Consider the following 13,006-nt stretch of genomic DNA (forward strand, 5'->3'; position numbering starts at 1 on the left):
AGTATATTATTGAATGCACACGCGATTCACATAGAATTCACGTAATTTTGGGACAAATGCAAGGATGGGCAATAAGAAGACTTTCTGAATTGAGTATGTATCCATTTATAGAATTTTGATTTTAAGATCCATGCCTAGATTATTTGGTTGAAAATAATAATAATAATAGTTCCATAGGAACATGTTGTTCCTTGAATTACATACCTATGCCACGTACCATTATATGGTAGTTATATACCTGATCGGGGGTCAATATCAACACAAAACCTCGCATGTATCCGATACCAAAATGTTCATCACAGAGAAAACTAATATAAAAAGATACTTTGAATCGCATGTTTTCTCTAACTTTCCTTTTCAATGCAAAGTTTGACTAATAAACTATAAAGCAGCAATATAAAAAAATATATAGAACTTTGAAGTTTTGCAAATATATTGTTATTACTCCTTAGATGTTTGATATTGCAAATGGGATAAATCGGTAAACCAACAATATAAAACATGCATAATAATCATAATATCTAATGTGAAGGATATAGCAAACTACCGATACATAAAATGAGGACATCTAATAACAAGTAAAAACGTCGTTAAGTTCAACCGGGTCAAACTTTTATATCAGTAGTCGTTCGGGGATTGTGGTGGTTATCTTAAAAAAGTAGATCGATATCGATAACTTATGGTAAGGAGATTTGTTACCCTATGACAACTCAATGTATCATATTACATGCAAGTGCTTGAAAACGTGCATAAACACCAAAACACTAATGGTGGTACCGTTATATGGGGATATCTTAAAAATTGAACTAATATTCATAGTTTTTGGTAGAAAGATTTGCTACCATTCAAAATACTAAATTATAACCGAATTATCCAAACACCCCAAAATACGGAATAAATACGTACCGTTGTATAAGAGCTATCATAAAAAGTGGGCCGATATCGCCAAAAATACAAAATTACAGTCAATGCCGAATATTTGGGGTACCGTTATATGTGGGGTTATACATATACCTTCTGGGGTCTCCAGTGTTTCATTATAATATACACTTTACCTTATGGCGAAAGTATAAAAAGCTTACATAGCACTGGAATCTAATGGCCCCCTGATGGCCCCATGTTATCCAGGGCCTCAATTTGCAGAGGGGTTGAGTAACACCTAAATAAGATCCCAATAAAAAAAAATAAAAAATCTTAACCCATTCGAAAGCTATAACGAATTTACTATGATTGTTTTAGATAGATTATCATTTAAGCATGGATTTAAATATATATTATTTTAATGTATATATAATTTTGAGTTCCTACATCTAGACCAGATCCGTATAGACTAATTAAAAACAAAAAACCGCACGATAGTCCAATTTTTTAATGAGTTACTTAGCTATCTTTGGATGGGTACAAATGTACCACGGTTATTGATCTACGTAGGTAATAACTTTAAAAAATTGTAAAAATTATATATGGACAATATTTATAATTTTTTCTTCGATTATGTGTGAAAATAACTCAAGAATGATTCCTCAAAATTTGATCCAAATATCTCCATTATTAAAAATTTTACAGCATTTTTATTCAAAAAAGGTACAAATGTACCCGGTTATTGACCGTAGGATTAAATCCGAATCCTAAATGATAATTCCGACTCTTGATGTCAAAATCATATATCACGCTTTTAAATGAATTTTCCATGAATGCAATAATTACAAAACCAAAAATTATATCCAAACAACTTTTGCCGATTCGGCAATTGCACCGCTTATAACTCAAGAACAAAAATAAAATATCCTCGCACAATGAATTTATTTTCTATAGCTACAAGACTCGGTCATAAACATCAAATGGTAGATACTCAGAACTGAAATGCTGCTTTATGTGAATGTCTTGCTATTACAAACGATGTGTTTTGGACCCAACCCAACTGAAACTTGACATTTTGTACTGCAGAGATTTATATTGAAATGCGTGCTATAGCTTTCGATGTAATTTTTTCTAAACAATCTAAAAATAGAAGACTTGATTTGAAATATACATTATTTTTTGTATATGCAAAACATTGAATATATACGCAATACTTTAAAACTCCTTGTACATTAGAACTTTTTACCGGGTTAACCTACTTTGTGAGAATTTATTTGACATATGGGTTAACGAAATCCGGTTAAATGTAAACGTACTATAAGAGTAATGAAGTTATATATTTTTGTGAGCTTAATGAATATAAAATATTAGTTCCGTTCCAGAACCTAAAAGAAACATCTAATTTTACAAGTTTTGCCACTTTTTTTCGAAAAACGTTCCTGAACACACAAAACTGGTAAAACATTAAATCAAATTTAAGAGAGCACAAAACAAAATGGCGTTCTCTTTGTAAACGGGAATGCGTACTTCTGATTGGCTGTTATGTTGATTTTGACGTATTGCCGTCTAATTTTGGCATATTTACTAGATATGCGTTCCAGAACTTTTCAACTTATTTTGTACTCTGAGAGCGATTTTTAAATGATTCCCTTTTACTAGTTTTACTATTAAAAAAGTACTGGAACAGACAAATTGTCTTTAGTTTTAAAAATTTTCACGATTAGTAATGATTTACCATGTATTTTCTATTAAACATATGTGTAAAAATTTAACGTGCGTACAAATGATGTATATTAAAATAATACATTTTTTTTAATTTAATCACCTACTCATCTCATATTTAAGGAAGGCAAAATTTGACTTTTTTCATTTCGCACCATCCCTATTTTTCGGTATATTGTAGATAGTATGAGCCCCGTTAATTTTACGCATATTGAATGTCATCTGCATGGTGGAGGGTATAAAGTAAGGTTTCATTTTCCATCGGAAGTGGTATCTACTCTTACAGTTTTAACAGTTATCCCATCTTACTTTAGGTATGTTGGCGGTTTCGTCAGAGGTCAAAAAATGTATCTAGCCAATTTACAAAAACACATCATCTTTATAAATATCTCGACGGGTTTTGCGTATTTTAAATACCAGGGTGAAATCAACGAGGATTTTATTTCTTTTCATTGGAATTGTTTTTTGGAAATTGCGTTTTTACTCCAATCCATTTCAAATGTGTACATGACATAGCCGTATACATAATTGTATATCGATATCGATTCTTCAGTACATAAAAACTCGCAATAGCCTCGCAATTGTATTCTCGAATCAAAAATGTTTGAAGAAATTGTACAATTTTTTAATTTTTTACTGAAATCCGATAGAACGTGGCCTATTACATAAGGTCTACAGGGTGGCGAATTCATGGCTTAGTCTTCTGATGCTGTCAATATTTTAATCGCGAAATACCATCCAGAACATAATAAAAATTCAGAATATTTAAAAAAAAACGTAATGATAGTAATGTGCGTAACTATTTTGGTTCGAATACTAATTTAAATTTAACAGTCAATGAAGAAATCGAATTCGCATCCCTGTTAAACTTATGAATAAATCTTGCGATGGAATATAATTTTCTGTTTAATTTATAAGTATCACTATGAATTACATTTATGCCACAAGCTATGAATATGAATTTATGTTAACATTGATTGTGTGTTCTGAAATATTTTCAAAACGTATTCATGTATTATATTAAATTCCCGAATCCCACATTACTTTAGTGTCCATTTAATGGCACTGCTGGAGTTGACTTCAATATAAACAGTTCGGACCAGACGAACATTAAGTTTCTTTTACAAAGTTAAATAAGCTACAATTGTAGTCATACCCATAATCGGTGCAGTTGCTAAAATCACGTTTAAGGATTTTATTAAAAATCTTAATAATGTTTTATTTTTCACATAAAAGAAAAATAAATTACATTCCATGCATACATTGTGGAATGGAAAAGGTTTCCCAAATAGACCCTTTTAATGCAAAAAGGTCTGTAAATTTTGTATGTCGGACATATTTCATTTGACACAATAAAACATTGAATGAATGAAACATTAACATCATTGATGCAAATAATGACAGGACCAGCCGCACCAATGATACCTTTGAAACCATGGTTTGTTGTCGTTGCCACCAGTTTTAAACATTACACGACAACGGCCTCTCAACATTTTCCATATCATTTTCAGCACATTGAGTTACTAAATGTGTCACATAAACTTGATGATCTGTAGACGAGTCCTTTGCCATAACCACAACGACAGCCGGTTGTGTTAAAGGATTACCAGTGGTTGTGTTTGCGGCAGTCGTTGCTGTCACCGTTGGCGCACTGAAACCTAACAAATGTTGACCTTGCTGTTGTTTAAAACTATGATGCCGTTTAAGATTACATATTATACAGTTTAATAGCACAGACGAAGATGAAGATGATTTGGCCCGCCATTTGCTGGGCGTTCTCTGTTTTCGATGGGCTTTGAGGTTACAGCCATTGTCATTATCCTCTGTGGGATAATTTTTTTCAATGTCACATACGGGTTCATCCTCCCTAACTACTAGAAGTTGTTGTTGGTTATGTGTTTGACACTTGGTTCTATCAACTAGATTCCTATTACTAGCCTTATCTTGTATAGGGGATATAACTAAATCTACATTAGCTGCTTCGGACGCTGCTGCTGCAACGTGGCTTTGTTTTGTTGTTGTTTTTGCCGACGTTAATAGTTGTTGTTTCGCTTTATGCTACACATTTGTTACCTGTGTTGTAGTCATTTGATTTTGTTCTATCACACAGCTTTTGCTAACTTCATCACGTCGAATGCCATTCGGTGCAGGTCCTTGACCGCCACGATTACTCTGACGACATGGACGATTGGTGCCAGCCATTGTCTCCTCATCTTGAGCCACTGGCAACCATCTATCGAGAAATTTCGGACGAAAGAGTAGGGTAAATGTTGTACGAAATTGTCGGCTCATCGAACAGTAGAGAATGAAGTTAATGCTGGAGTTGATGAGAGCCATAATGTCCATAATGTCACCTAAGAAACGAAAAATGAAATTTAATAAATTTATAAAATGTGTATTTTATTATTGAATGTGTACATTGATGTGAAATATAAAAATCGATGGGATATGTATAAACATTGAATAGTTATTTTTAATAAGGCATAATATCTCAAAATAGTATTAATAGTACAAATATACGGAATAGGTACGATACTGAATAAAAGTAAAAACGTTGTCAACATACGATATAACAGCCAATACGGTTTAAAAAGGAAATCCCTCAAATACCGAGTATTTGGGGTCTATCGTAAAATGTCAACCAATATAGACAATTTTGGTAGGAAATAAAAACTCAACATACCAAATTATATGTAAATTGATTGAAAAACGTGTCCAATATTCTCAAAATACCAAATATTTGGGTCCACTATTTAGGGTTGACGACATATCAACCATTTTGGTAGGAAGAATAACTACTCAATGGAAACTCAATGTTACAAATTACAGTCAATTCTGTTAAAAAAATATGTCGAATATCCTCAAAATACCGGAAGTGGTGAGTCCCGTTATGTGGGGTCTATCCGGGACATGGGTCAATATTGATAATTTTGAGAGAGAATTCCTAATATCAATTCAATTCTATTTAAAACGCGCCCAAATGTTTAAAAATTCCAAATATTTGGGTGTACGGAAATATGGGGGTCATTTTTTTGTGGGTAGATTTCAAAGAATTTTAGCGCTAAGAACCCGGAAAGCCAACTTATAGCCAGTTATGTTGGATAATCTGACTATATCACAACATGGACCTATATTGATAATTGTCTACAATATAGTTTGGAGGGTATAGAAATCGATCTGTGATGTTAAAATCACAATTGAACTCTCAATATTCAAGCTAAAACTTCGAAAATTAATAAATACATTTTCCGCATTTTCCAATCGAAGTGGAAGTGGAACATGGACCTATATTGATAATTGTCTACAATATAGTTTGGAGGGTACAGAAATCGATCTGTGATGTTAAAATCACAATTGAACTCTCAATATTCAAGCTAAAACTTCGAAAATTAATAAATACATTTTCCGCATTTTCCAATCGAAGTGGATGTAATTTGACAGTCTTTATTCTTGATCGGTAAAACATGTCAAAGCGTTCTTTCGTCGATAGGACAGATTTAGCCTTTTTGGAAGCGCATTATTAAAATGCAATTTGAAAATTTTTCGTCGATCACACAGGCGGAGTCATTTCGACTGAAGTTGCCACCACTAACTCCTTAAGGGGACCCTCCCCTCCATAGTATGGAGGGTATATTAATTATACCCTTCACCACACTGTGGTACAGGGTATTATGTCTTTGTGCATATGTTTGTAACAGGCAAAAGGAAACGAGATAGACACATGGTTCCTTTTGAGAATATGCATAGAATCACTTTCTAAGTCGATTTATGCATGTCCGTCCGTCCGTCCGTCTGTCCGTCTGTCTGTCTGTCTGTCTGTCCATGTTAAATTGTAAACAAAGTACAGGTCGCATTTATGATCCGAATTGGATGAAATTTGGCATAGGTCACTTATTCGGCCCAAGGACGAACCCTATTGAAATTGGGAAAAATCGGTTCAGATTTAGATATAGCTCCCATATATATATTTAACCGATTTAATGTAAACGGCCCCTAAATATCTTTCGATTTGCACGAAATTTAGTACAGCCTAATCATTTAGGTCTAGAATGATGTCTGCCAAGTTTCGTGAAAATCGGTCCAGATTTAGATATAGCTCCCATATATAGTTTCGTCCGATTTCATGTAAATGGTGCCCCAAAGTCCCGATATATCTTTTGATTTGAACGAAATTTGGTATAACGTACCGAATTAAGCCTAGAGTGAGGTCTGCCAAGTTTGGAGAAAATCGGTCCAGATTTAGATATAGCTCCCATATATAGTTTCGTCCGATTTCATGTAAATGGTGCATCAAAGTCCCTATATATCTTTCGATTTGCACGAAATTTGGCACATCGTACTAAATTAAGCCTAGAGTGATGTCTGCCAAGTTTGGAGAAAATCGGTCCAGATTTAGATATAGCTCCCATATATAGTTTCTTACGATTGCATGTAAATGGTGCCCCAAAGTCCCTATATATCTTTTGATTTGCACGAAATTTGGCATAGCGTACTGTATTAAGCCTAGAGTGATGTCTGCCAAGTTTGGAGAAAATCGGTCCAGATTTAGATATAGCTCCCATATATACTTTCGTCCGATTTCATGTAAATGGTGGCTCAAAGTCCCTATATAACTTTCGATTTGCACGAAATTTGGCATAACGTACTGAATTGAGCCTAGATAGATGTCTACCAAGCTTCGAGAAAATCGGTCCAGATTTAGATATAGCTCCCATATATAGTTTCGTACGATTTCATGTAAACGGTGCCCCAAAGTCCCTATATATCTTTTGATTTGCACGAAATTTGGCATAACGTACTGAATTAAGCCTAGAGTGATGTCTGCCAAGTTTGGAGAAAATCGGTCCAGATTTAGATATAGCTCCCATATATAGTTTCGGCCGATTTCATGTAAATGGTGCCTCAAAGTCCCTATATAACTTTCGATTTGCACGAAATTTGTCATAACGTACTGAATTGAGCCTAAAATGATGCTAAGTTTCGGGAAAATCGGTCCAGATTTAGATATAGCTCCCTTTTATTATAGATTGATTTTAAGTAATTGACGTACTAAGGAACCAATAGAATCAAAACGTTCTGAAATTAGTATAACCTAACCTGTGACAAGTTTGTTTGAAATCGCTTAATATTTGGATAGAGCTTCCATATATATTTTCGCCCGATTTCAAGTAAATTGGGCATCAAACTCCTCATGTTAGTCAAATTGACATCAAATTGTGCACAACGGACAAAATTGAGCATAGAATTACGTAGTTGCGTTTTCTAAAAGTACAGACATAGCCCAACGGATGACTTATTTATATTTGTTTGAAGTCGATTAACATACTTTATGGATAGATCTTGGTAGATTCACATTTAGATAAATATCACATATTTTTTCATCCAATTACACGTTAATAGTCCTGTTTAATATACCCATAGTGGTGAAGGGTATCATATAGTCGGCCCCGTCCGACTTTACTACTTTCCTTACTGGTTTTTTAATTTCGTTTGTAACTCATCGAAATATTCATTTCCGACCCTATAGAGTACATATATATTCTTGATCAGGGTAAAATTCTAAGACGATCTAGCTATGTCGGTACGCTATGTTCTGAAGGAATTGAGATAGATGTCCAACATTTTGCATAGACTCTCTTTTGTCTGCAGGCAGGTTAAGTTTTAAGCGCGTTTTTATAAAGAAAATTTTTGGGTACCAAATGTCTCCACTAAAAATTATAAAAATAGGCTTATTTTTCGGTTAGCCCCCATATAAGGGCACTCCCAATTTTCGATAATTTGGGGAGCTTGAGCGCGTTTTTCAAACGAATTCGCTGAAATTTGGTACATTGGGTTGTTTGTGGGTATTAAATGTCTCCACTTAAAAAATCATAAATATCGGTCCACTTTTTCTGGTAGCCCCTTATAAAGGTACCCCCCGAATTTACGGAATGTTGTGTGGGGCGTTTCTAGCGCGTTTCTAACCGAATTCGCTTAAATTTGGTACAATGGGTTCTTACCCCATAATTTTCGGTATTTTGGGGTTCTTGAGCGCGTTTTTCGACTGAATTCGATGAAATTTGGTACATTGTGTTATTTTTGGGTACCAAATGTCGCCAATACAAATTATAAATATCGGTCCACTTTTTCTGGTTGCCCCCATGTAACGGTACCTTCCAAATTTTCGGTATTTGGGGAGTTTTTATCGCATTTTTCAACCGAATTCGTTGTAATTTGGTATTTTGTAGTCTTATATTAAAATAGTTAGCTGATTAGTTTCGTGGGTTGTCCCCATATAGGCATATTCTACCATAGTATAGGGGATAGTCATTACTCGAAATTAAAAATTGCTGAAATTTGTATTTGGTGTACATAATGGTTAACATACACCGATTTGTAGAATTGTCGGTATAGGATCACTTTTTTGTTCACTTGTTTGTATCCAAAGTTCGGGCCGGCAGAACTTAACACTTTTCCACTTGTTTTTATTACAACTTACACAAATTCAAGAATGTCCTTATAAATTTTAAGTGAAAATCTCTACAACTCTTGAAGATATAGCCGATTTATTATGCTAGCATCAAGTGACCGGAACACTGCTTTTCAAACTTTAAACGCATTTTTCTCGAAACAGTTTTTTTACAAATGGCGGGGACGATAACTCAAAAATTTGTAATCCAATCAGATCCAAAATTGAACACTTTATTCTGTAGATACATAGCTATCGTATGAACTGTGATGTTTGTAATCCTCCCTAAATGCACATAAAAATCTTAAAATATTTATACTTGTCACATATAATTATAAAATAAGTTCGATCTTATGAGAAATATACAAAGTGTATCTAATCGATGATTTTATTTGAATAGGGTTCGAATCTGCTTTTATTTCAATAGGGTTCGACTTTGACAGTGATTTTGCACTGTGTTTTCTAGAGTAACAATGACTTTTTACCCTTATGTACTCTACCTCATCCTGAACTTCATTTATCTGATATTCTTGGAAAATGTTGTCATCTACTCATCTGTAGACATCTGCAGGCATGTGCCGGTGACAACCCTTGTATCTTCTCATACTGGCAAATTCAACAACATTATTTTTCTAAAACGCTTAACAATTTCTTTAAGTTGTTGTTGTTGTTTTTTTTTTTGCTCTTTTAAGCAATTCACTAAGAATATATTCCCAATTCACAAAAATATTGTCCAAGTGGGCAAAACAAAACGAGGTTAGCATTTAAATAATAAACATCTGCTTGTTTGCAAATTTTTTGTTGACTTAGAGAAAGCTACGATGGAAAGATGTAAAGTGGCGAACAAATATAAAATGTCCTTTTTGCGGTCTACAAATTGTGCTTAAAATTAACGATGTTTTCAAAATTGTTTAAAATGTCAACAAACATATCCTCTGGGTTTACGAAGGCTTCAAAGTCTTTGTTTCTTATTTTTGTTTTCTTTCTCATTTTTTTTTTCAATTTGTAGATAACAAGTTCTGCAACAACAAAAACAACAATTTTTTTGTAGCAATATGTATTTGACATGACACAACCTTCGTTAGTATCTATTTTCATGCTGACCGGACATCGGATGACTTTGACACAGTGTGACGGAATTAGGGGACCGCAATCAATTTAAATTTCGCAGAATTATTCGTGGAGTTGGGATCGCATTCCTAAAAGATTATATGTTTGGTTTGTTTGGATAATCGCTTGTTTGCAAAATATTCAACAGAAAACTTCATAACTTGTAACTTGTAAAACTGTATCGGATTATTTTGCGAAATATTAGGGTTAACTTTGATACCTCCACATACCATTCCATAGGGTCAAATTATTTAGTGTTATGTCAAAATCAACCGATAAACCAAATTACAGAGATTTATAGTTGGAATTAGGTTAAAACCTACACTTGTTCTAAAACATTTCATTTAAAACAATCGGTAAATAATATTAACATTACATTCTTATAAATGTATGATGGTTATTTATGGGCCCAATATGTAAAAAGTAAAATTTGGCCAAAGACGACTGCTACTAATTTTCGGTTAATAAAATTTTATTAGGTGGAGAGAATATTTAATTTGTCTTTCCGTTTACAAAACCTCAAAATATTCACCGGAGATGGTTAAAATATTAGGTTGTGCAAGGTCTGGTTGAAACCGGTGTAAGTTAGTTTATATGCGCTCATTAGCCATTGGGCCGAGATAAGGATCCTCTTTTTGGGATACCACCATATAACGGTTCTGCTCATTATCCCAATTTTTTAATAAAATTTATATATGTTGAGTTATATGATATTTTGAGTTATCATTGTGTGACTCATCTTCTTTGTAATTATACCCTTCACCACACTGTGGTACAGGATATTATGTCTTTGTACATGTGTTTGTAACAGCAAAAGGAATCGAGATAGACCCATGGTTCCTTTTGAGAATATGCATAGAATCACTTTCTGAATCGGCACTTGCCACTTAATTGGCTCAAGGACGAACCTTATTGAAATTGGAGAAAATCGGTTCAGATTTAAATTTTAGCTCCCATATATAGTTTTGTCCGATTTTATGTAAATGGTGCACCAAACTCCCAATATTGGTGCGATTGAGACAAAATTTTGCACAGCGTACTGAATTAGGTCTAGAATTACATATGCTAAGTTTTATTGAAATCAGTTCAGGGTAAGATATAGCTCACATATATAGTTTCATCCGATTTTATGTAAATGGAGCACTATAATGCCAATATTGGTCCGATTGAGATACATTTTAACACAGAGTACTGAAGGTCCAAATTTATGTATGCGAAGTTTTGTTGGAATAGGTTCAGATTCAATGTTTGTCCGTTTGAAACAACATTTTGCATACCGTATTGAAGTTACTACAGGTTGACATCCGCGAAGTTTTGTTGAAGTAATTTCAGATTTATATATAGCTCCCATATACACTTTCGTCCGATTGTATGTAATTTACGTATCGAGGATACATTGTTGTTAAAATCGGTTCAGATGTATATGTGTAGTGTATGTATGAGGTGCAACTTGTGCTGTTCACTTTACATGAAATATTGCATATCGTATTGGATCGAAGACGATTTCATCAAAATGATGTACCAATAAAAAATGTTCATGCTTTTCATTGGGCTGGTAAATGAATACCAATGCATGTTAAGATTTGCAATTTCACACATATATAAATGAAGATTTAATTGAGAAGAAAAATAATTTGCAAAATTTGTTAGTTGTTGTTTTTAGTCATTAAAAGAGTCCTTATTTGTATGGCGGGCATGATAACTCCACACTGGAACATTGAAATTGCGAAATTTCAAGGGTGTTAGAAAAATTAAAAAAATGACAGGCCTTTGGAAATTATTATTTTTTGGAAATTCTCCTATTTTTGACCAAAAACTATGTTAAAAAATAAGGAAGTTCTTCACCGATTGGCTTTATCCTAGTTCATACGATAGCTATACACTCCCAGAGAATCGTGTCAAAATTTCGAACCGATTGTAGTATTAGTTTTTGAGTTATCGTGCCCGCCTTTCGCAAAAACACTGCTTCGAGAAAAATGCGTTTAAAGTTTGAGAATCACTCTTGCCGTCACTTGATGCTGACACAATAAATTGGTTATATCTTCAATGGATCTTGAGATTTTCACTTGAAATGTTGTAGGGATATTCTTAAGTTAGTGTAGATTAAAAAAAACTAAATTAATTTTTTGACACTGTCAATGGGGATCCCCTTAACTAATGTTTATTGTATTGGATTTTGTGTCGAGATAAATTTTGGATAGCACACTGTGTTGCAGTATACCAAATAGTGGATGCCACTGTTGCTCAAATACTTCCATTTATATATAGATCTTATACATATTTTGCTCGACGATTGACATTCAATTTTTCATAAATTTTAGATTGGTATGTGTGTGGGTTGTTTCAATTTAGTTAAAATATTTATGTACTTCACCCAGTTAATTCCGCCCGATTCCATTTCAGTGGTGCTCCAAAGATGCTATGTCCATTCTATCTAAAGGATATTGTACATATAAACATCTTTTGTATGTACCCAAAGTGGTGAAGGTTATCATATAGTCGGCCCGGTCCGACTTTTTACCTTTCCTTACGGTTTTTTCTTTTGTAATTTTTCCATTAAATTTCGTAAGTATTTCGTGTACAAATTTCAGGTCAGTATTATTCAGAAGTCGTTAATTACAATGTATATTCTTATGAAAAAGTGAGCGGAGCAGTAAAGTCGGACGAGGGCGACCATATGATACCCTATCAAACTTCACTGAGCTCCAAGTTTCTGCGAATCTATATACCGGGTTTAATTAATATTACGCAATATTTGCCTAATTTTACCCGATGACCGATTAGATCTCAACATGTTCTCTGAGGCAACTTTTCCGAATTATGGTTTCGGGGTAAACATTTACTCTATAAGATTCAAATTTCGTT

The 13,006-nt window shown here is 33.7% G+C and overlaps 1 protein-coding gene across 1 annotated transcript in view; it reads right to left on the reverse strand.

Annotated features, from left to right (window-relative positions):
• Positions 1-4,628: 4,628 nt before the first annotated feature.
• LOC133330793 (G-protein coupled receptor dmsr-1-like) overlaps positions 4,629-13,006 on the reverse strand; it is a 30,761-nt gene continuing 22,383 nt past the window's right edge. Inside the window, exon 3 of the mRNA XM_061539200.1 lies at positions 4,629-4,937. Coding sequence (XP_061395184.1) covers positions 4,642-4,937 — 296 coding nt within the window. The 3' untranslated portion in view covers positions 4,629-4,641. The remainder of the gene's footprint in view (positions 4,938-13,006) is intronic.

The sequence above is a fragment of the Musca vetustissima genome, unplaced genomic scaffold (assembly GCF_032173495.1).
Source record: "Musca vetustissima isolate MV318-11 ecotype Yass unplaced genomic scaffold, APGP_CSIRO_Mvet_v1 utg102552, whole genome shotgun sequence".
NCBI lineage: Eukaryota > Metazoa > Arthropoda > Insecta > Diptera > Muscidae > Musca > Musca vetustissima.